The sequence below is a fragment of the Hermetia illucens genome, chromosome 2 (assembly GCF_905115235.1).
Source record: "Hermetia illucens chromosome 2, iHerIll2.2.curated.20191125, whole genome shotgun sequence".
Classification (NCBI taxonomy): domain Eukaryota; kingdom Metazoa; phylum Arthropoda; class Insecta; order Diptera; family Stratiomyidae; genus Hermetia; species Hermetia illucens.
Genome location: NC_051850.1, coordinates 121,882,981 through 121,904,933, shown reverse-complemented (window position 1 = coordinate 121,904,933; position 21,953 = coordinate 121,882,981). Strand labels below are relative to the sequence as shown.

The following is a 21,953-nucleotide window of genomic DNA, read 5'->3' as shown; positions in this document are numbered from 1 at the left end:
GATAATGTGACTCGCCCATTGCAGCCTGCTAAGCCGAATTTTATCCGCAACTGTATCATACATAAAACGGGAGATATCACACAGTGCAGCAATTATAGAGGTATGAGGTTGCTGAGCATTATCTATAAGATATTTTCCGCTCAGAACAGCGTTGGCCCATACCAAAGAGGCTTCCCTCCAGGTAAATCAGCCATCAGTTGCACCATCTCTTCATCGACTGATTGCATAGCTAGGGTAAAACTGTACATGGCCATGAGAGAATTCGGTATCCCGACGAAATTGATAAGACTGACTAGGCTGACCCTGAACAATGTGCGAGGCCAGATAAAATCAGCAGGATCACTCTCAAGACCATCCGACATCAACAACGTATACGACAAGTGGATGCCCCATCATCTTTAATCTAGCCCTCGACAAAGTGATCCGTGATACTGAGGTAAATGCAAGAGGTACGACGTACAAGATGCCTTCATCCAGATCGGGCAGGCGGCCACTGGGGCGAGATCTTGGGCTCATGAAGGTAAGGCATCAATGAAGGTAAGATAAAATTATATGGTAGGAACGTCACCACCAAAAACCAACCAACCAACAACATCAAACCGCACTGGTCAAACGGGCAGAATAAAGATAGGAGACTACAACTTTGAGACCGTTGATAATTTCTCAGCTACGTTGATGAAATCCGTCCACGGTTGTTGGCAGCCAACAGAGCCTATTTCAGCTTACAAAAACTGTTCCGCTCGAAACGTCTCACCATAGGGTCAAAGTAAGAGTAAGAGTACTGTACAAGACTATGATTTTGCCAGTCCTCATGTATTCCTCGGAAATTTAGGTTCTTAGCAAGAAAAATTGCGAACCCTTGGCTGCGTTCGAGACAAGAATCCTCCGAAGAATTTTTGGTCCCCTACATGAGGATGGACGATTGCGTAGCCTACATTTTTTTTTTGGGTAGGGTAGGTGAATGCATTTACGCACACAGTGTTGGACTCCCGATTCGGTACGTCGTCGGACTACCAACTAAACACCTCCCCATCGTCAGAGAGCTAGCCTGGAACCGTTTGTCACATTACTTTGGGCTAGTCCCCGAACTCTCCCACATTGCGGAGCCTTCAAATCAGGGAATTCCTTTCACCAACGGGAGGAGAGAGGAGGAAGGGAACTGTCAGTTCAAGGAACCCCCTGCCATCCGGCTCCTCCACCGGTCGAGTTCTATCTTCTTAGCAACGAGAATGGCCCGAACATAATGGGCAACACGGTTCCACCTGTCAGCAGTCCTCAGCATCTCTTCGACAATGTTGTCTGGAGAGAGATCCCCTGTGTTTAAATAGAGCTGCTGACGAACCCCATCCCACCTTCCACAAGAAAAAAAAGTGTGGTGGGCGTCGTCCACAACTCCATCACAAAACACACAATCCGGAGAACGCGCCTTTCCAATCTTGTGCAGGTAAGACTGAAAACCTCCATGCCCACTTAAAAATTGGGTAAGGAAATAGTCAGTCTCACCATGCTTCCGGTTCAGCCACGCACCTAAGTTGCCGATGAGCCGCGCAGTCCATCTGCCTCTAGTTTCATTTCGCCAAGAGAGCTGCCACTCGTCTAGAGTGTGTTGCCGTTCTTCGCGAGCAACCACCTCCCTTGCGCTTGTATATGGCCTGACGCTCCCTAGCAAGAAGGGCAACGAGGATAACTCCCGCGATCACCATCACGGCCGGTTCAGAGACAGTGCGGTACGCAGACGCCACCCGCAAAGCTCCCCGTCTCTGTACTTGCGCGAGGCGTTTACGACATACCTCCTTGTTAAGAGCGCCAGCTCACACCTCTGCGCCGTAGAGCAGGACAGACTGCGTTGAGCTCATCAGGAGACGTCGCCTACTAGACGTAGGACCCCCAATGTTTGCCATTAGCCTACTTAACGCCGAAACTCCAGCCGCAGCCTTGTTCGCTGCTGCTTGGATTTGCTCAGAAAAGCTCATCTTTGAATCAAGAGTCAACCCGAGGTACTTTACCGCTGATTTTGACTTGATGATCGACTCGCCGAACGATATGGGACGCAGGGTCGGAATTCTCTTTTTAGTCAGGATGACTACTTCGGTTTTTTCCAGTGCAAGGTTGAAACCATGAGTAGTCATCCATCCGCTTACCCGTCGCATCAATATGCCGAGTTTGCTTTGCGCCTGTTCGACAGTGCGTCCAGCAACAAGCGCTGCGACATCATCTGCATAGCCGACCAGGCTCGACTCTTCTGGCATGTCGAGTTTAAGCAGACTGTCATAGGTAGCGTTCCAGAGATCCAGCCCTAGGATGGATCCCTGTATTACCCCCGACATGACCTCCATCCACCTTTGACCCTCTAGTGTTTCATAGAGCAGGGAGCGGTTCTTCAGATAGTCCCTCAAAATCCGTAAGAGATAGTTCGGCACGTTGAAAGTATTGTCTAGTGTGCCTAGAATGTCTTTCCATCTTACATAATTAAAGGCGTTTCTGACGTCAAGTGTTACGAGGAGCACCACCCGTCGAGTTCAGCGGCTATGTGCCTCTGCTCGTCGAACGGCGTCCACGAGAGACAGCATCAATTGTCGATCTTCCTGCTCTAAAACCAAACTGCCGGGGAGATAAATCTCCGGCAGCGCGTATCGCTTCAGCGAGTCTACTTCTGATGAGCTTTTCGAGCACTTTCCCAGCAGTGTCAAGCATACATAGTGGGCGGTATGAAGACGGCAATTCGGGGTTGCCTTTCCCTTTAGAGATCAGCGCAAGCCTCGCAACTTTCCAATGAGCAGGGAAAATGTCCTCCTTCAGGCAAGCGTTGAATGCGCCGAGCAGTAGGTCTGGCCGGTGTTGGAATACCAGTTTGTATACCTCTGCTGGAATACCATCGGGTCCTGGCGCCTTCTTGTTTTTCATAGAGAGGACTCTTCGGAGGATTCTCCTCTCGAATGCGGCTAGCGTTTGCAATTTTGCTTGCTAAGAACCCATGCCTCCGAGGGATTCATAAGGACTAGCAATATCATTTGTTGTAGAGTAGCTTTGGTCCTACGGTGGGGCGTTTAGAGCGGAACAGTTTTCATAGGCTGGAATAGGCTTAGTTGGCCGTGCGGAAATTCGTCCTTGTTATTGTTTGTTTTTATCGACCCCAGTTGGGGGTCGACGACTTCAATGTTGTATTCTCCTGTTTTCATTGTTTTCAGATAATCAGTGCTATTTGATGTCGTTGCTTTCGTCTTAATAATAATAATAATCGTTGGCACAACAATCCATATTGGATCAGGGCCTTGAAGTGTGTTAGAGCACTTCATTCAAGACCGTAACGGTACACTACAGTAGACTGTAGGAGGCAATGTGGTCAGCATTGCGCTCGCCCGAGGTTATTACCCTGATTTGACTCAGGTACTCATTCACAGCTGAGTCGACTGGTATCCGACGTCAAATCACGATACAAATCCCACTGTCGCCAGCGAGATTTGAACCGCGACCTTCCGTACGACAGCCTTGTGCTCTAACCACTCAGCTATCCGGACACTGCTTTCCTCTTGCCTTCATTAATGTGCAACCCAAGGATTAGCACCGGCCGCTCGATCTGGATCAAGCGATTTGCACATCTCGGGTTCTTCCCATTCTGTCAATATCATCAACGGTAGTTGAGTGGACTTGCAGAGAATCGTGCCTCAGCGCATTGCTTTTTTGGTTGCCAGCTAACTCTGACTGCGACGTAGTGCCATCGTTGGTGAAGTTTGCACTTCTGTGGCGACCTGGGCGCCTGCCATCTTATGATATGGGACCTATGGCGTAGATAGCAATGCGTTTTTCGCCCTTCCTTCTCATTAACACGTCTGTGGATAACTGGCCTGCTCACTGTCGAAATTCTTCATTTAGATTTTTCAGATTTTGAACAAAGTAGCAAAGACAGTCAATTAAGTTCAGTGCCGCGGTCGGCAGGAACGACATTTCCTAGAAATACAAATTGGTCAGGGCCTTCGATGCTCTGCCTCTCTTTGCAGACAGGGAGAGTGCGATGGCCGGTCTGATTGAGAACCTTATGATAAGCTCTGTGCTCGAACAATATGCCACCAATGATGAGGAAGTGGAATTCCACAAATCTCGTGTTTTTCCGTTACATGTCCGATAAAACAGTATGAGGAGTGTACTGGCCTGTCACGCATTAAATGGCGGTGATATCGTAAGAAAAAAGAAGAAATAATTTCACTTACGTGGTCATCAACCATTACGAATGTCGAAGAATCGTTGATGAAGTTAGAGACACGATCCACAAAGCGGGCTATGCGACCCTCGGGTTCACCAAGCCGAGTATGCGGTTCATCAAATGAGATACTTGGCTTCTGAATGACTACGTCCAAATGAAACATCTATACCATAAGCTGCCCAATTGGTGAATTTGCAAAAATGCCAATCGGGAAGCAAAGAAAGCGATCGCTGTTACCCGAGCGGACCATTACAAAGATCTTTAAGGCGAGACTGATCTGCGTGGACTTGTCAAAACAACAACAACGCACACAGGATATTGAACACTTCTCTTGCTTTAACAACAAGAATAGTACTTTGCTTACCGATCGAGCAGATTTCATCGGAAGAATTTGTTCATTTACCGTTTCCACAAAAACTGCTGACATTTGGAGCAATTCCACCTGTCAGCGCCACTGAAGTCGAGGAAGCAATAAAATGAATGAAATCGGGGAGAGCACGGCTTGACATCGGAGTTCTGGAAAGCGAAGAGCAGGATCCAAAACTGGCTCAGAAAAAAAGTACCACTGTTCAGTACTGCAAAGTGTCCAAATTGCTGTCCCATACACTGAAGATTTTTGAACGTATCCTTGACAACCGTATCCATGAATCAAGTCGGGTTTGTCAAGAACTGTGGAACTACTGATGCAATACCCGCCGGGGGAAGTAGCGCCTCCTTTACGTTGTATTTCTGGATGTAGAGAAGGCGTTTGAACATATGGCACACGAACTCATCTGGTATGGTCTGCACCGATACTGCCAGGTGTTCTCAGTCATGTGCTCGCAACCACGTGAATGCACATGAATGAATGAAAGCACTGCATCACATACACGGCAGTAACGATAGCCCTATTGCGCGGAATTTGGTTGGCGCAACTCCCGTCGCGATTGTGCGTAGTCAAGATTTTTCCGTCTCTATAAAATTTCAAAAATGTTCTGCAAGTTGAATCTGTTGTGTATAGTGTTCTTGCTCCTTGAAAACACCTAGTACCAGAAGAACTCTTGCACTGGGTTAAATTGCTCCACTACCAGTGAAGTTCGAAGTGTGGTGGGTATACGAAAACCGCTTCATGTCTCTAATGGTATTCATCACAATAAGGATTCTCTCACCACTCCTCTGTGTTCTAGTTATGGACAAAGTCCACCGTCATATGATGTGGAGATGATGTTTTCCTAGCGTCTCATAGCAAAGACGATTTCGAGAAAATTGTTTAAAAATAAAAACATTGCCTCATACAACACGGTCTCAGATTGAATCTGAATAAAACTGCATTTTTGATGACTGATCCTAATGAAACACTACTGTCAGTGACTGTGACCTGCCCAGAATCGAGCGATTTAAATATCTCGGATCAATGTTATCAGCCAATTTTGAATTGTATTATAAAATTGTGCATTAGTGAAACCTGGATGAAGTGGCGTTCCATAACTGGTGTTCTTTGTAATCGAAGTATCAACGAACATCTTAAATCCAAAATTGACCGCAGTCGCCCTCTATGGTTCTGAGTGTTGGGCGACTATAAAAGGCAATGAATGACGCCTCGACGTAATGAAGATGAAGATGCTATGTTGGATCAGTGGCGCCAGTGACGCCATGATTACGTCCGAAATGAGGGTAACTTGCGGTCGATATGGCGTTCGACCGATCGTAGAGAAATTTGAGAGAAGCGTCTTTGATGGTAAGGTCACGTAATTCGCACTAACGAAAATTCATTTGCCAAGATTGGTCTGAACTTCGAAGTCGATGGTAAACCACCAAAAAGCCGGCCGAAACAAAGGGGCTTATTACACTGGATGGTGTTTTAAAAGCATCGCGGCTGCATTCAGATTAGGCATTCGATAGAACAAAATTGCGCTACTGATCAAGACAAGCCAACCTTACTTGAAAGGGACAACGGCTGAAGAGGAAGTTTAGGTCCGAGTAAGGTGTCATCAGAGTCCACATTTAGAAAGCCTCTCCTGAAGTGCGTGCAATTCATTATCATTAACGACGCAATAACTCGTATCCGGTCTTAATAAGGAGCTCCAGACATGGTTTTGCGCCGAGGTCCACCAATTCAATATCCCTTAAAGCTGCCTGGCAACCTGCCATCGGTCCATCCCTTTTATAGACTTTCCGGGCTGGGTCATTCTTCTTCATACGGATTAAATGACCCGCCCACCGCAACCTATTGACTCGGTCGTGGTATCGCTTATAGATTTCGTCGTTAAGTAGGCTACGGAATCGTCCATCCTCATGTAGGGGGCCAAAAATTCTTCAGATGATTTTTCTCTCGAACACGGCCAAGAGTTTGCAATTTTTCTTGCTAAGAACCCAAGTCTCCGAGGAATACATGAGGACTGGCAAGATCATAGTCTTGTACAGTAAGAGCTTTAACCCTATGGTGAGACGTTTCGAGCGGAACAGTTTTCGTGAGGTGAAATAGGCTCTGTTGGCTGGCAACAACCCTGCGCGGATTTCATCGTCATAGCTGTTATCGCTTGTGATTTTCGACCCTAGATAGGAGAAATTTTCAACGGTCTCAAAGTTGTAGTCTCCTATTTCTATTCTTTTCGTTTGACCAGTGCAGTTTGATGTTGTTGGTTGGTTTTTGGTGCTGACGTTGCCACCATATATTTTGTCTTGCCTTCATCGATGTGCAGCTCAAGATCTCGCGCCGCCGTTCTACCCATGATGTCGATATCGTCAGCATAGGCCAGTAGTTGGGTGGACTTAAAGAGGATTGTACTCCTGGCATTTACCTCAGCATCACGGGACGCTTTCTCTAGGACCAGGTTGAAGAGGACGCATAATAGGGCATCCCCTTGTCGTATACTGTTGTTGATGTCGAATGGTCTTGATAGTGATCCTGCTGCTTTTATCTGGCCTCTCGCACATTGGTCAGCCTTGTCAGTCTTATCAATTTCGTCGGGATAGCGAATTCTCTCATGGCCGTGTACAGTTTTACCCTGGCTATGCTATCATAGGCGGCTTTAAAGTCGATGAAAAGATGGTTTAACTGATGTCCATATTCTAGTTTATCCATCGTTTGCCTCAGAGAGAAAATCTGATCTGTTGCTGATTTGCCTGGAGTATGGGCCAATGATGTTCTGGGCGTATGGGGCTATCGGGTCTAGCAAGATAGCGGAGAATATCTTATAGATGGTACTCAGCAACGTGATACCTCTATAATTGCTGCACTGTGTGATATCTCCCTTTTTATGTATGAGACAGATAATGCCTCTTTGCCAGTCGTCAGGCATTGATTCGCTGTACCGCACCTTGAACACAAGTTGCTGAACCTCTTGGTGTAATTGGTCGCCTCCATATTTAATTTGGCTGTAATTCTGTCGGCTTCTGGCAACTTATGATTTTTATGCCGATGAATTGCACGGAATGTTTCTTCTATACTTGGCAGTTGGCGGGGCCTCCAACTTGCCGATATTCTGGTTGTTCAGTAGTTCATCAAAGTACTCAACGCCTCGCTCCAATATGCCCATTCTGTCAGAAATCAGAATTTCCTCTTTGTCTCGGCAGGATGGTCATCGAGGTGTGTAAGGCTTCATCCTGTTGACTTGTTGGTAAAACTTCCGCGCCTGGTGCGGTTGCTCCCTGTACTTCTCGACTTCAAAGACCTGTTGGTTCTCCCAGGCTCCCTTTTCCGTCTGAGAAGTCGCTTCTCCACTCGATGGAGTTCGTGATAAGTCTCCGCGCGTGCCCGCGTCCTTCCATTCATTTGTTGATGCTTCATCTCCAGGATCTCTGTTGACTGCGGTTATTGCGGCATCCATTTCCCTCCTACAGGTGTTGCAGAGGGCTGTGTTGTGGATGGCTTCAGTGTTAACTCCCACCTGATTGTCAAACGGTGTCAATAGTGTGTGACACTGCTAATTAAATAATCCGCAGTCCGTTATCATTCCCTAATTGGCTGTTAAATCCCCAAGTATGATTTTGATATCATATCTGGGACAGGCTTCGAGGGTTCGTTCTATTGCTTCGTAGAAGGTATCCTTCTCCGACTCTGCAGTCTCCTCTGTAGTGGCGTGAACGTTAATGAGGCTTATATTTCTAATTTGCCTCGCAAGCGCTTATGTTTTTAAAGCCGATAACAGCAGGTTTCATTTTTTTGACTGACTAAGAAACCGAGCAAATGGTTTGCTGGATGGTCACTATAATATGGTGTAGCGACTCTTCTTCAGGAAACCGGTCCCTGTCCAACACATCTTCTGCAACGCTGTTACATCAGCTCTATATTGGGACAGGGTATCGACTAGCTGTTTGGCAGCTCTCTCTCTGTACAGGGAGCGCACGTTCCACGAGAAAATACGCAACTCGTTATTCCCTTGTCGTTGCCGGTTTCGTCGTTGTGTTATCAGTCCAATCCGAGGCTCTTGTTGTGGCTTCGTAACAAGTTAATTTCCGTGGAGAGTTGTCAGCCCTACCCAACCCTCAACCTGGTTTTGAGGCGGGGGAGATTCGCTTTCATCCTTCTCCGTCTGCAGTCTCAGATACCCAGCATTTACGGTAGAGGAAAGAACATTTAATATTCCCCGGCGAGCTGCTCAAGATGTGAAGGAAGGATCGGTCGGTCCCCGAGTCATGGTAGTCGTTTTTAGATGATTTGAGATTTGCCGTATTCTAACCCGCAAATCTTCTTTAGTCGGCTTTTACGAGCAGCAGGGAATTCTTTGATTGAATTCTAAACTTCTTAGCTCACAGTGGAATGACTTCCTCAGCGAGTCATCGTCTCCCTGTTTTAATAGAAAATATTATGGTAGGGTGGAGATTACCCTACCTAAACCCTAAGACGACCTAATCGTCGCCAGGCTGGGATGGTGGGCTCTATTGCATGGCATGCTCCGCGTTCGAGTCGCCTTCTCTCAATGTATGATTTATCCACTACCACTTTCGCCTTCTGATCAACATGTTCACGGGCATCTGGCCCGTACGCCGGTGAAATTCTTGATTTGTTACTATCTCAAGCTAGAGTACTCCGGTGGCACGTTGCAGACATGAGTTGATGAAAGCTTGGAATTTTGGAGTAACAGAGTAATTTAGCAGCACAGATAGGAGATTAGTGTGGAACATCCTCAAGTTGACGTTCGTATTGAAATAGTTGCGCTTTCAGATTTTGAAGAAAATGAAGTTCTAGCAAAATAGCTCTGCTTCATTTTCAAAATTCAGAGCTATTTGGACAAGGTCCATTATTCCGGAAACTGATGACATCGGTGTAGTCGAGGCATTTGAGCGAAGATGTCATGGTTTATTGGTGTCATCCACGTCCTCCGCACAAAGCCGTGAAGTGTGTCAATGACAACGAGAAGGAACATAATGATGACTAGATACAATTCTGGTGGACTCTACTTTGGACTTCACATTCCTAACGTATTATTTTGTGCGTTCATATGTCGCTCTGAATGGATAGACAACTGATTCAATTTCCAAAGTGTCTGTACCAAAAGTATATCTTTTGGATTGTACTTTGAGTGTCTGTTACTGCTTGCAAAATGTTGGTGCATATAAATTGGCAGTGTTAGATAGACGACGATAATAGATAATAGATAAGGATAGTATATGAAGTTGAGAAATGGGTAGCATTGTTTCGCACTTTCAAAAATAAAAAAGTAAATTATTTATAGCATAGAAATAATATGGATTTTGATCGCAATTACTAAATTAAGTTGAAAGTAATTTAGAAATCATTTTGTCTCTTTGCAGTATTCACTCAGCATGTTACAGCCCAGACGGTACTCATCTAATCGTTGCCGCTGGCGACAAAGTCTTGGTTTATGAACCCACCGATGGCACTCTTCTTGAAACATTAAAGGCTCATAAGGACATTGTTTATTGTACAGCCTATGCTAAGGATGGGAAAAAATTTGCTTCGGGCAGCGGTGATAAATCAGTTATAATTTGGACAAATAAACTCGAGGGACTTCTAAAATATTCGTAAGTAATTAAGGATTCAATTACCATTCAAAATCGACAGAAGTAATATTTATTTCATTAATTTCTTCTTAGTCATGGGGATGCAATACAGTGCATGGCATTCAATCCGATTTCTCATCAATTGGCATCATGTTCCTCTTCAGATTTTGCGTTGTGGTCAGCAGAACAAAAAGCGGTTCAGAAGTATAAAATCAGCTCTAAAGTGAATGCGTGTGCTTGGACAAACGATGGGCAATATCTGTTATTAGCCCTATCGAATGGAACCATCTCCATTCGGAATAAGGTGCATTTAAAAAAATCAATAATGTCAAATTGATGCTAGATAGTAATTTTAAATTTCAGGCCGGAGAGGAGAAAGGCAAAATCGAAAGGCCCGGCGGATCAAACAATCCAATATTTGGAGTCCAATGTTGTCCTATGAATGCTGCCAACTCTGATGTTCTATGTGTAGTAGATTGGGGCCAATCGCTATCATTCTACACGTTGGGTGGCCAGCTTGTCGGTAAAGAGCGATTTCTGGGATTTGATCCACTTTGTGTATCTTATTTTCAAAGTGGAGAATTTCTTGCTGTTGCTGGTTGTAACAAGAGCGTTCAACTTTTTACTAAGGATGGTATCAAGCTTGGAACATTGGGAGAAGTTTTCGATTCTTGGGTTTGGACCGTAGCGATTCATCCCAATGGACTCTCATATACAGTCGGGTGCCAGGATGGTACGCTTGCATGTTATAATGTCGTTTCAAGCACGGTTCATGCACTTTACCGCGAACGGTACGCGTTTCGTGAAAATATGTGTGATGTGATTATTCAGCATTTGATCTCGGGACAAAAGGTCCGAATAAAGTGTCGGGATTTAGTTCATAAGATTGCGATTTACAGAAATCGTTTGGCTGTGCAGTTGCCGGAAAGGGTAGTGTTGTATGAGCTGAGTTCACTTGAAAATCAGCCAATGCATTATAAAGTGAAGGAGAAGATAACCAAGAAATTTGAATGCAGTTTATTGGTAAGTGTATTTCATCTACCAATTAATAAATATGTTTCATGGGCCGGAGTCGTAGTGTCAATATTGATTTAGTAAGGAATTTAAGGTTGCACTTAGAGTTCAATCTACCTTCAGGCTGATCTTTTACAGCCAAATGCTGGAGTGTATCCAACAGTTCCATATCTACATGTAACGAGTACATTCTTCATACTGGTAGATCACCAAATAATCTAATATTATTGCATTGTGATGGGCATATGATTTATTTTCTTATATTTTGCTTGTAATGTGTTACAGTCTCTTAGTCAAAATACTTTTTGAAAGCGATGTCCAGAACATAAGAGAAGATTTGTATACTATTTTACTCTCGGTCAGGCGCTAGACGTTCATGGAAAGTATTCCAGGAAGATGTGCTCTCGGCCCGGTTATTTGTGGATTTGTGGCAGTTTTATGGCGGTTTTGGTTATGCCCATATCGCGGCCAAAACTCGTTGTGGGCTCACAAGGATAGTTGCGATATACAATTCGGGCGCCGTAACACATAGTAGTGGTACTGCTATGAATGCTGAGCTCTCACTTAGTATAGACTAATACCGCTGTGCCAGTCTGGCTCTAATTGTGGTCCCCAAATCAATTCGTGTTCGAAGAGGACCGAGGGAATATGCCTACACGGCAGGTACTCACGTTAAATCCGCAGGACTGGAGCACTCACTATTAACCCTGTCCTTTATCGAGAACAAAGCGCATATTGAAAAAAGGTGAAATGAAAAGGCGGTCCGTAACATGCATGGGATAATTGCCTTGGGAAATTTTTACCCTTTCTAACATAGAATACACAATGAATTTCATCGAATTGCAAATATTCTTCTTTGTGCTACAGACATTGAACTATACGCTTCAGGCAACTTTTTATTTTGGCTTTCATTAGGAGAAAAATGCCAGCGAAAAATGTTAAATGCTGACGGTGGCTTATGATGGCTATGTTGCCATTAATTCCAATCTCCGTTCTGCTTCTATTTGAAGGAGCAATTTGTGCTTGCATGTTACAGTGGCCATTTTATCCACGAGAAAGGATGTTATGTGATTATGCATCACGGTGAAGAGCCCCTCTTACATCTTAAGCTGCTCATCTCGCTCATGAGGTTAAATTTTTTTACCGGACCATGGAAATATGTGCTTCCCTAGCTAGCGCAACAGTATAGTCCTAGATGCTCCAACTCAGCGAGAAGGTATTGAGGCAAACGAAAATTCTGGGGTCTCGATACCGTTGACGAGGACTTTATACATTTTTCAAAAAACAATTCGTGTCCTTGTACAATAGCCAAAGGTCGTAATCTATAAATCCTTATCTAAGGCATGAATAAGGGTAATATTTCGATAGTACGAGGAAGACTCGATATTTCCATGTTAGCCCATCGATTTTTATCCTTTTAGTCGCTTTTTATGATTTCTAATTCAAACGGAGCCACAGAGACGTAACCAATCTGAAGGTTTTAGAGAGTTTAAAGTTTTTTTTTGTTTATAAATTTAGCAATAACAGGAAGTAAGCAAAAAGTAATTATAACACTTAAGTATCTAATGAAGCAGTAGCAAAAGCTGTTCTTGTAGGGAAACTGTTGAAACCCTTTATTTCGCTTGAGACTACTGATAACTGATTTAGTTTTGAGTGGCAGTCTGTACCTCCATGTTGCGTTGGTTCACAAATATTTGGCAATATATGCGATTGAACTTCCGGCCTCTTCTTTCACCATTAACAGGTGGTTTTTGAATATTAGCCTTGCGTCTATTACTACCTGAAGATATTTATGGTTTTGACAAACACACTACCCATTTGATTTTGAAGACTTCTTTCTCCCTTCGGCTACTGAGTACCGTCATATTTTCGGAAGTGACAATCACTATGTCATTTGCGTGTTTCATCATGGTTTCCTCTCTAGCGAATTCCAGATGCAGAATGGTCCATACATAATGTTCCACAAGAAAGACACTCTTACTGGTTCCTGAGGGCGCTCGATGACTGCTGGAAGTAAAGTAGCCGGTAACCCACTATTATAATGTAGGGCACGAATATCGCTGATAATTTATATTGAGCACGTTCTCCCAGGCGTCATTGCATGCAATGGTACTTGCTCTCTGCAGTTGATAACTTCTTGAAGTCGTCGCATAAATAATTGGTGATTGGTTCCTGTGGTTAGCTACCATCTTTTGTATCACTACCTCATATTGGGCTGGGTTTCAAGGGGCTCTTAAAAAGGGTCTTAAAGGATACCGGCCTTACTAGTTTTATCTACAGTCCAAAGCTATTTGTCCAGTATTATATAGGGCTCATTAATAACTGCGGCGTTTATATCCATTTGCTGCACCAACTGCATTAATAGATTTCCTGCAGCCTCACAGTGATTGAGGTTTATTTGAATGGTCCAGTATAGTGGATATGAGCGATTTCCTAAAATGCGCCCATTATTACCTTGTCTTCTTGCAGAGTATATAGACTGTTTTTTTTGCAGTCGTGTTCAAACAGTCCTCTTTTGCAACAATCGAATCTATATTGCCTGTTTTTTAGGGACCTAAAACATCTAGTCAGCGGTAACTTCTTTTGAAGCTAACAGGCGATCGGTCCAGCTTTTATCTTCCGGTTTGCAAAACTTTATTTTCCTTACTAATATCTTTTATTGTGCTCTTTTTGTGTTCTACATAACTTCACCCGAAACGTTTAGTATGTCCAATGACCGCTGCTGTTCCACACACTGTTTACGTTACTCTTTTTATTTTAGCCAAAGCAGCCTTATATCTCTTAATTGGGGATCGCCTCTATAAATATCGACGCCGTTTGAGTAGATCGCTCCTTTTAGCACCGCGGTGTTTGTTTCTGTGGCTTCGCGCTGAAGTCATTTTGAAATACGTTGACTACTTCCATTGCGTCTCGACAGGATCCCTTAAAAGCTCGAATCATGCTTCTATTGTACCGATGTATATTTTACTTTGAATCAGTGTGAGTGTTAAGCATGTCAGTAATTTTACTTAGTTGTCTCTTCCTTTTTCTCATTTTTGCCAGGATTTTACTCATATTCCGCATGCTGGTGGCCTTCCATTGCAGCAACTCTCCCTTCTGTGATTGGTGGTGTTTTTTCTCCACGATAGTGATTGTGATTGATCCTTTCACGCAGGAGGCAATGGCAATGGACGCATTTTTCGCTTCACGAGTTGAAGTATTGGTTCAAGAGTAATTGGCTGCAATTCAATTCTTTTTGGTCTAACACGACCAGATTGTTCTAGATTCACTTTGCCCGGTAAATAATGAATGCATTTTCGAATACTGAAGTACCGCGAGAATGTTAGAAGAAAGCAAAAATGCATCGCACTTTATTTTTAACATTGCATCAGAATTAGAACTTTTATTTTTAACATTGCATCAAAATTAGAACCTTTTCATTGAAAAATCTTATGTCAAAATCTAATTTCCTAACTTCCATTATTTTTGCGACGTAATCCATGCCTACTCCGCCACGGAGAACACCGGTGGTGGCAACTGTCAATCAAATTAACAATATTTGAAATAAATTTCGATTGTTGTTAACCCCGCTGCGCCACATCTTTATCCCTAACAAGGACATGCGCTTAATACCATCTCAGCGGATCTGCCTACACTATCATCGTGTCCTGGGAGCTTATAGTTGTTGCCACACCAACATTTCTGTCCTGACTTTGACCAACTCAACTCTACGGCCTGCTGTGTACTCATGAATACAGCTTTCTCAGAGCTAACCCAGCAGATTGGTATTAGGATTACCATCAGTTTGTCAGACGAATCGAGTGGACTTTTTTTTCGTAAGGCTCTTCGTCAACAGTTTAGGGACTGGGATATACTTGAACTAATGTGAGGCCACTCTCAAGTTCCCTGCGCACTCGAGGTTTGAGCTGTGTATTTACTAGCCAATCGGCCAGAAAATTGCTTAACGGAAGACAAATTAGTAAGGTTTCTGCATCGTGAACTGAGACCTGGACGTATAGTGGCAACTTATCTATCATACTTTCCGGTTAGTACTTTTCTCGAGATACACAAGTTAGTGCAGGCTCTCTGATCAATTGCACACTTATTCTGCTGAATTTGGAGAGGAGGTAAACATGCAGTGCATTTCAGAAAATCCTTAGCCTGATGATCAACATTGTGTTTTTGATTTGGTTTGGAATTATCGACAAATTGGGCATTCATACGAGGCCTGATTGGAGGATTATCGAGTCTTCGGCTACAATTGAAGGCTTGCAAAAAAACCTAAGGCCCTATGTCCAAAATGTCGAGCACTGGAACATAGCCCAATCATCGGGGCGTTCCTGTTTTAGACACACGCGACTGTAAGAGCATTGTGACGACTTTTGCAACAGTAACATGGAAAGTTATCGCGTCGAAGCAGTTCGATACATAAGCTTTGATTAATATGGATTTGAACCCACCATCTATAGTTTCTAGGAAACCGACGCTTGCGGTTCTGAGACCGTTGCGCGGAACACTGCAACAATATTAATCAGCTAGAGAAAGAATTTTCGGAATAGTAAAGATGAGGATGCAAAAGTCAAATTGCCCACACTTTGCTTACGTCAGTATTGGCGATGAAAAATGCGCAAATACAAATGGGCGAGATTACGCATCAATCTCAAGATAGCCATCGAGAAACCCTTCTATCCACAGATTGATCGGAAGCTGGTTCTGGGAGTCATCGTGGAATCGCAGAGCGCTTGGCCTTCGCCGGCCATCCTTGTGAAAACTGATAAAATGTGTCTTTGTCTTAGTACGCATAAGATTAACAGTGTCATCATGAAGGACGCTTATTCTCTACCTCTCGTCGAGGGAATTTTCAGCCAATTAGCCATTTCCATAAAGTTAGATTTATTGCAAGTCCAGATTTGAATGTTGCGATCTCCAATCATGCAGCGACTTATGGACAAAGTCGTGCCTATTCATTTGTGTCATCAAGTATTTGTATATTTGCATACATATATTACATATATCACATAGACTAGTACTTGCTGCTCTTAAGCGAAGTGGTTCTCTGTACGAGACGCCCTGGCTTGACATTGAATATCTGAAAGGACCACTTTGTTGTGGATGAGGTTCGATATAGAAAAACACGCATGAAAAACAGACTGTGTGGGTCTTCTATGCTCCACAAAGGATTGAGAAGACGTAATATACCCTAGCTGCCTTCTTGAACGTAAAAGAAGTGTTTAACAATGTTATCAACGTTAGTACTAATGCCATCCAGTGGGCTGTAATCATAATATTAGTGTCTTAGATATTGCGTGGCATCTGTGTTAAGAACTAGGTCCGTGAACAGAGAGATGCTCCACAGTAGTACCACCTCTTTGGTATGCTGGCGACATGTTGTATCAGAAATGTTTTCCACCGCAAGGTTTCAGACAGAAGTCAAGAAAGGATTCATCCATGTATCGCAGGATTTTCGCTAGTGAATGTGACACCAATGCTGGCGACACTCCAATTGCTGGTTCTGGCCCTGGTAAGGGGAAAAATGAACCCTCTTTTGCTAAAGAATCTGCGATTTCATTCCCCTCTATACGACAATGACCAGGCACCCAGAGTAGTTCCACCGTGTTGAATCTAAAAATTAAGTTCAATTGGTTTTTATATTCCTGAACGATTTTTCAATACAGCTTGACTATCGCTACCGATTGCGATGCGCCTGGCCTTCAAAGGCTCATTTCTTGTTTTTACTCGAGAGGTAGACTATTGCTCCAGAATCCTGTTTTCTTTTTGAGCCATCGATGTAGAAGACTTCCGTATATCGCACCGCGCATTCTTCTGGCTTATCCCAGTTTTATCTACGCTACATATAACTTCGTATCTTTTGCCAAACAAATACATGGGGACCCGAGAATCAGAAGGGATTGTAAGAACTGGATTCAACATCTCCAATGTTCTGTACCTCTTACTTCCGCGATCCCCTATAAATCTAGGCGAATTAGTCTGTGAGCTGCTCTCATTACAGTGCGTTGAATGAACAAATCCAAGGGCTGCGAATTGAGTAATGCATTTAGATTTGTGTCAGGTGTCGTGCTCGTGGCACCGGTAATACCCAGGCATATAGTTCTTTGCTGTGTGACTAGTTTACAGCCAAAACTCTTTTCTTTCACCTTAACCCACCACACTACGGACGCATAAGCGAACATACACATTATTACCTGATGCCTAACTCTCCATGTTGAGGCATATCTCCGTCTACACAGCTCATATACTATGATAGCTCAGCTACATGTTTGTTTCTAAGAAGCTTCTTGCCTAGAATAACTTTAAGATATTTCACTTCTTCGACAAGTTGAAGAGAAGAGAAGGTCTGAAATACCATTCAATTTCCTGTTTTTGTAAATAATACCGTTGTGGATGTTATTTGGATTTACTGTAAGTCCATGCTTGAGGCGCCAACTGTCAATCAAATTAATGGCGCATTATGTATTTCTACATCTCGTCCAACAACAGCCACGTCGTCAGCATAAGTTTGAACATGTATTGGCAGGTTTTGCAGTTCGCATAGTAGTGAGTCGATCAACATACTCCACAAAAGTGGCGATAGGATCTCCTTGAGAGCAGTCTTTCGTCGCTTCCGTTGTTAGGTAACGGTGAACCTTCACCTCAGCACACACACTCTGCGTTTGTATGGCATAGATACACTTAATTAAAGTTTCGTCACGGCGGCATCACAGAGGTTTTAAAAAGGCGCAAAGTCGAACTCCCTTCAATGTCCACGAACAACCCCATTGCGTACTCGGTTTACAGAGTTGTGTTCTCTATCTTCAGAAATAAAGCTTGATGAGCAGACTCACAGAACTTTCATTTAGTGGGTGCGACCTTAGTGCTTTCTCGCTCTCTATACCATGCATTGTTGGATAGACGACATCCATGCCAGGTGCTTTGAAGTGTTCAAAGGAGTTTTTACAGACCCAACTTTGGAATTCATGAAAGTTTCATCCGGTTTTCTAAAAGAGTCCAACTTGGCTGACTCTTTCCTTTTAAGGATTGTGGACAGCTTTGAAGTCTGCTTTTAGTTTTCTAGTTCCTCACAGTATGCTCTAAAACGAGCCTCTTATATTTACGCTGTGAGTTCCGGAAGTTTAACCAGTCTTCATTTTTATTACTTTTACGGGCACGGTTCCACGGTTTAAGGTAACTTGATTCTGCACACACTACCAAATTTCTTAGTTCTTGCGTCTGCGGAGGACTAAAGAATTGTAGGGTAGGAAGCAACTGTGACATTTCTCCTCTTGCCATTAACCTGACTTTGTAAGTTGACTGCGAGTAGGCGATGGGAACAGAATTGTCTCAGGGTTGTTGCCTCTAACAATTTTGACGTCAGGACGCAGACTCTCGCTCTCAAGGATTTCTCATCGAAAAATATCCTAGCCTCTTTACCTCTTCAATACCACGAATTTTGCTAAATCGAAACCAAGGCCTTTGTACTAGAAATATATAAGGGTAGCCCTGCAACTTTGCTAGCCTTGTTGCCAGTAGATAGGAAGAGGCTTTAAGATGCTGCAGGTTAATTTGAGTAACTTTTATGCTTGTAGATATAAGTGCAGTCTGATGCATCCAGCGTGGATCCCATGGGGGTTATCATCTTGTCCTTACCTTCCGCCGAAAGTTCTGCTTTCTTGCGTCCGATTTCTTTGGATATTTCCACACTTGGTGGTGTAGTAACACCCATGGCATCATTCCCGACAAGCTCCGCCTTCTTTTGCAGTACCTTCCGCTGCCGTCGGCTGGGATACATACTATTATTACCCGTTACGTCCACATTATCAGCTTTCTTTTCTTTCCGTCTTTTTGATGGGGCTGGAAGAAAAGGTTCCGATAGGAATGATTTAGCCTGTAGTGTCTTCTCCTTTTTGGCTGAAGTCTCCTTCTGCCGAGCCATTTTCTTCCGCTTTCTGGAAAAATTAGGCAACAGTATCACCGAAAGGTCGACCGTAGTCAGGTTTCCAGTTTCTCTCAATAGAGAGTTGCTGCATTTCCTTTCTCGCTGAGCGCGTCGTAGACACTGGATGCCGGCTTTCCGTTGAAGTGGAGAGTATATATTCCACAGATTTCTCTGTAGGGAAACATGAATCTGATGACGCTACCAAAATCCGTACCTCAGCCGCCATTTAATAGCTCAAAATTACGGGTGGATTTCAAGTCTTTGGCTCTTTTCCATTTGGAGGGTTACATTCCGTCGCTTCCATCTTTGTGTTTTGGACACCTTTGGTATAGTAGTAAATTACCACAGGCCCCTCACCACGACAAGGTGGTATTCGGGGAGAGAGAGGAGAACTATTCGAAGAATTTTTGGTCTCTTACAGGAGGATATATGACGGAGTAATTTATTAGCGATATCACGATTGTTTGGTTATTGCTGAAACCCGGCTTAATAGGCTGCGATGGCTGGCTCACTTAATACGTATTGGTGAATATAATTCAGCCTGAAAAGTCTGTAAGGGCAATATGTATGGTAGAAAAAGAAGACGTGGCAGACCCTGTCGCAGATGGAGCGTTTGCGTAGGCCAGGACTCGATACCGCTTTTCGAGATGTCGAATTGGTGGACTTCGGCGCAAAACTGGGATGCTTGGGGATTTTGCCGGTTGCGATGTGTAGATTTATATTAGGGGATTTCTCTGTTTGGGACATTTTCTAGGAAATATCAAAGCATCCATAACAATCTTCAGATAAATTCTAATCAACAGTTTTATTATCTCTTAACAATTTAGAAACGTCTTGGTGGGGCAACTTGTTCAACATATTGTTCCTTTGATGGATGGGCACGGATCCATTCGATGGCACGAATAATGTAATCAGGGGTCTTTGGTACATAATCACCAGCAGCTTGATATCCATTTTCATCGGCAGTGTAGGAGAAGGAAACTGGAGCACCTTCGGGTGATACCCATTGGGCAGATCCGGCGGCGGAGAGAGCGTTTCCTTGTTCTTGGACAGCAATTCCGTTGGTGGTGTCAAAAGCGTATTTGAATGAGCCGTCGGGGGCGACGTCGTTTATTAAGCTCTTGGTTTGGGCATCTTTGTTGATGTGGTCGGCGGCGACTAATCCAACAAGGGCAAAAGCAACAATCTGTAATCATGATGCAATCATTAATTCCTGGTAATAATCCTTATGGCATGATAGAAGCGGGGAACATTTCAGACGTTCACTTGAACTAAGTTTAAATTCACGTTTACACACTTTTATTATAAAATCCGATATATGAGATACTCACAAACTTGAACATGTTGATTGACTTAGATAACTGCACCACAGAATACGAATGATGATGAGGATCCGGTGTCGGATATTTATATCAGGCAGACCTGCAAGGTTTCGAGAGATTGTGCATCAAAAGTAGTGTGAGGTGGCGAAAAGGTCACTGCAAGACAATAAATTTTTTAGTTGTTTTTTCATCACAAATTTATCTACGTTTAATGATAAAATATGATACGTTTTGAGTGATGTTGGTCTATTGTAGAAGTCATTACAACATTTTGGATTTGTGTGGGCTTTTGAGTAGAAAATTTTGACGGTGGTTCTTTTCTTAATTAAGTTTCTCAAGCATTTTTATAATCATCAGTTGATGCTAATTAGGTTCTGTTATATGATCTTTGTGAATGCGGAAGGCTATTGCTCTACAGCTCAATTGATGATAGTAATTATTTCAGAATTAGGGCTCAAGAATGTTTTCTCAGAAAAAAACCGTTTTTCCATTCGATTAGTTTTCAAAATTTTTTTTATTTAAAAATAGAATTTATCATAGAAACTATAATTGGCAACAGGCCTTTAGATCTACACAATTTTGGTGTGATTTGTAGTCAATACATATTGGATATTTGCGTTACATTGACGACCTTAATTTTATTTGTTTTTTTTTTTATTATCTAGCTATTATTTTTTAACGAGTAAAGATTTTTATTCATGATGTATGCAAATTTTCACATTCTTTGAAGGTTTCCTTGAAGCAACGAAATATATAATTCTAAGTCACTACTACGAGTGAAGGTGGTACAATATTTTACAAATTCTACTGCTTTTACTTCCTCTTCTGGTTTTTAGGTGATTTGACATTGTTAAATTTCATTTATTTATAATCGGTTTGTGTCGTAAAGGAAAACCTGGTAAAGATGAGAATATTATATATATCATAGAATTGTGTTTGCATGTCGGCATTTTAAAGTTTATGGGGGGTGACAGATAGACAGGAATATTTCCTGCGTCATGGAAGTGGCAGAAGTTAGTACTGCTGCCTAAGGCTGGTGAACCTCCAGCTAAGCCAACCTCCTACAGACCTATATATGCCTTTTGGATACTGTGGGGAAAATGCTATAGTGAGAGATTACTCTCGGTTGTTTGGCCGAAGGTGCAATTCACGGAAAGGGTATAGCAGCAAATATTGCTTGGTAGTGACCCTGGACGTGAGAAATGCATTGAATTCGACCAATTGGATATTCCTGCCTATTTCGCAGCTATTTACAAGAATGGAGGCTATGGTATGACACCGATGACGGCCCGAAGGAGTACGTTGTTTCCGCGGGCAACCCACAGGTACAATGATGTCCTTAATCTTCTTCTTCTGTGTTACGCCGATGATATAGCATTGGTTATTGTCGCAAAGCATCACGAAGATGCTGAGCTATACTCATGCGAAGCGATCAGTACTATTAAGGGTTGGTTAGAGAGTTCTGGTCTGACAGTTGCGCAGGAAAAAACGGAAGCGGTGCTCATCACCGCCGTGAAAGAAATTATGCCCGTCTTTAAAATGCTGGAAAAATGCTGGC

General features: G+C 43.2%; 2 protein-coding genes across 3 annotated transcripts in view; one reads left to right on the top strand and one right to left on the bottom strand.

Moving 5' to 3' along the window:
- LOC119650423 (intraflagellar transport protein 122 homolog) overlaps positions 1-21,953 on the top strand; it is a 66,186-nt gene that overhangs the window by 1,345 nt on the left and 42,888 nt on the right. For both annotated transcript variants that reach the window (XM_038053234.1, XM_038053235.1), the window contains exons 2-4: positions 9,938-10,168; positions 10,241-10,451; positions 10,511-11,170. In XM_038053234.1, coding sequence (XP_037909162.1) covers positions 9,938-10,168; positions 10,241-10,451; positions 10,511-11,170 — 1,102 coding nt within the window. The remainder of the gene's footprint in view (positions 1-9,937; positions 10,169-10,240; positions 10,452-10,510; positions 11,171-21,953) is intronic.
- Positions 19,860-20,527, bottom strand: LOC119650426 (pupal cuticle protein Edg-78E-like). The gene is made up of 2 exons (XM_038053240.1): positions 20,405-20,527; positions 19,860-20,259 (listed from the first exon to the last, which is right to left on the bottom strand). Exons 1-2 carry the CDS (start codon positions 20,414-20,416, stop codon positions 19,897-19,899), a joined length of 375 nt encoding a protein of 124 aa, XP_037909168.1. The 5' UTR covers positions 20,417-20,527; the 3' UTR covers positions 19,860-19,896.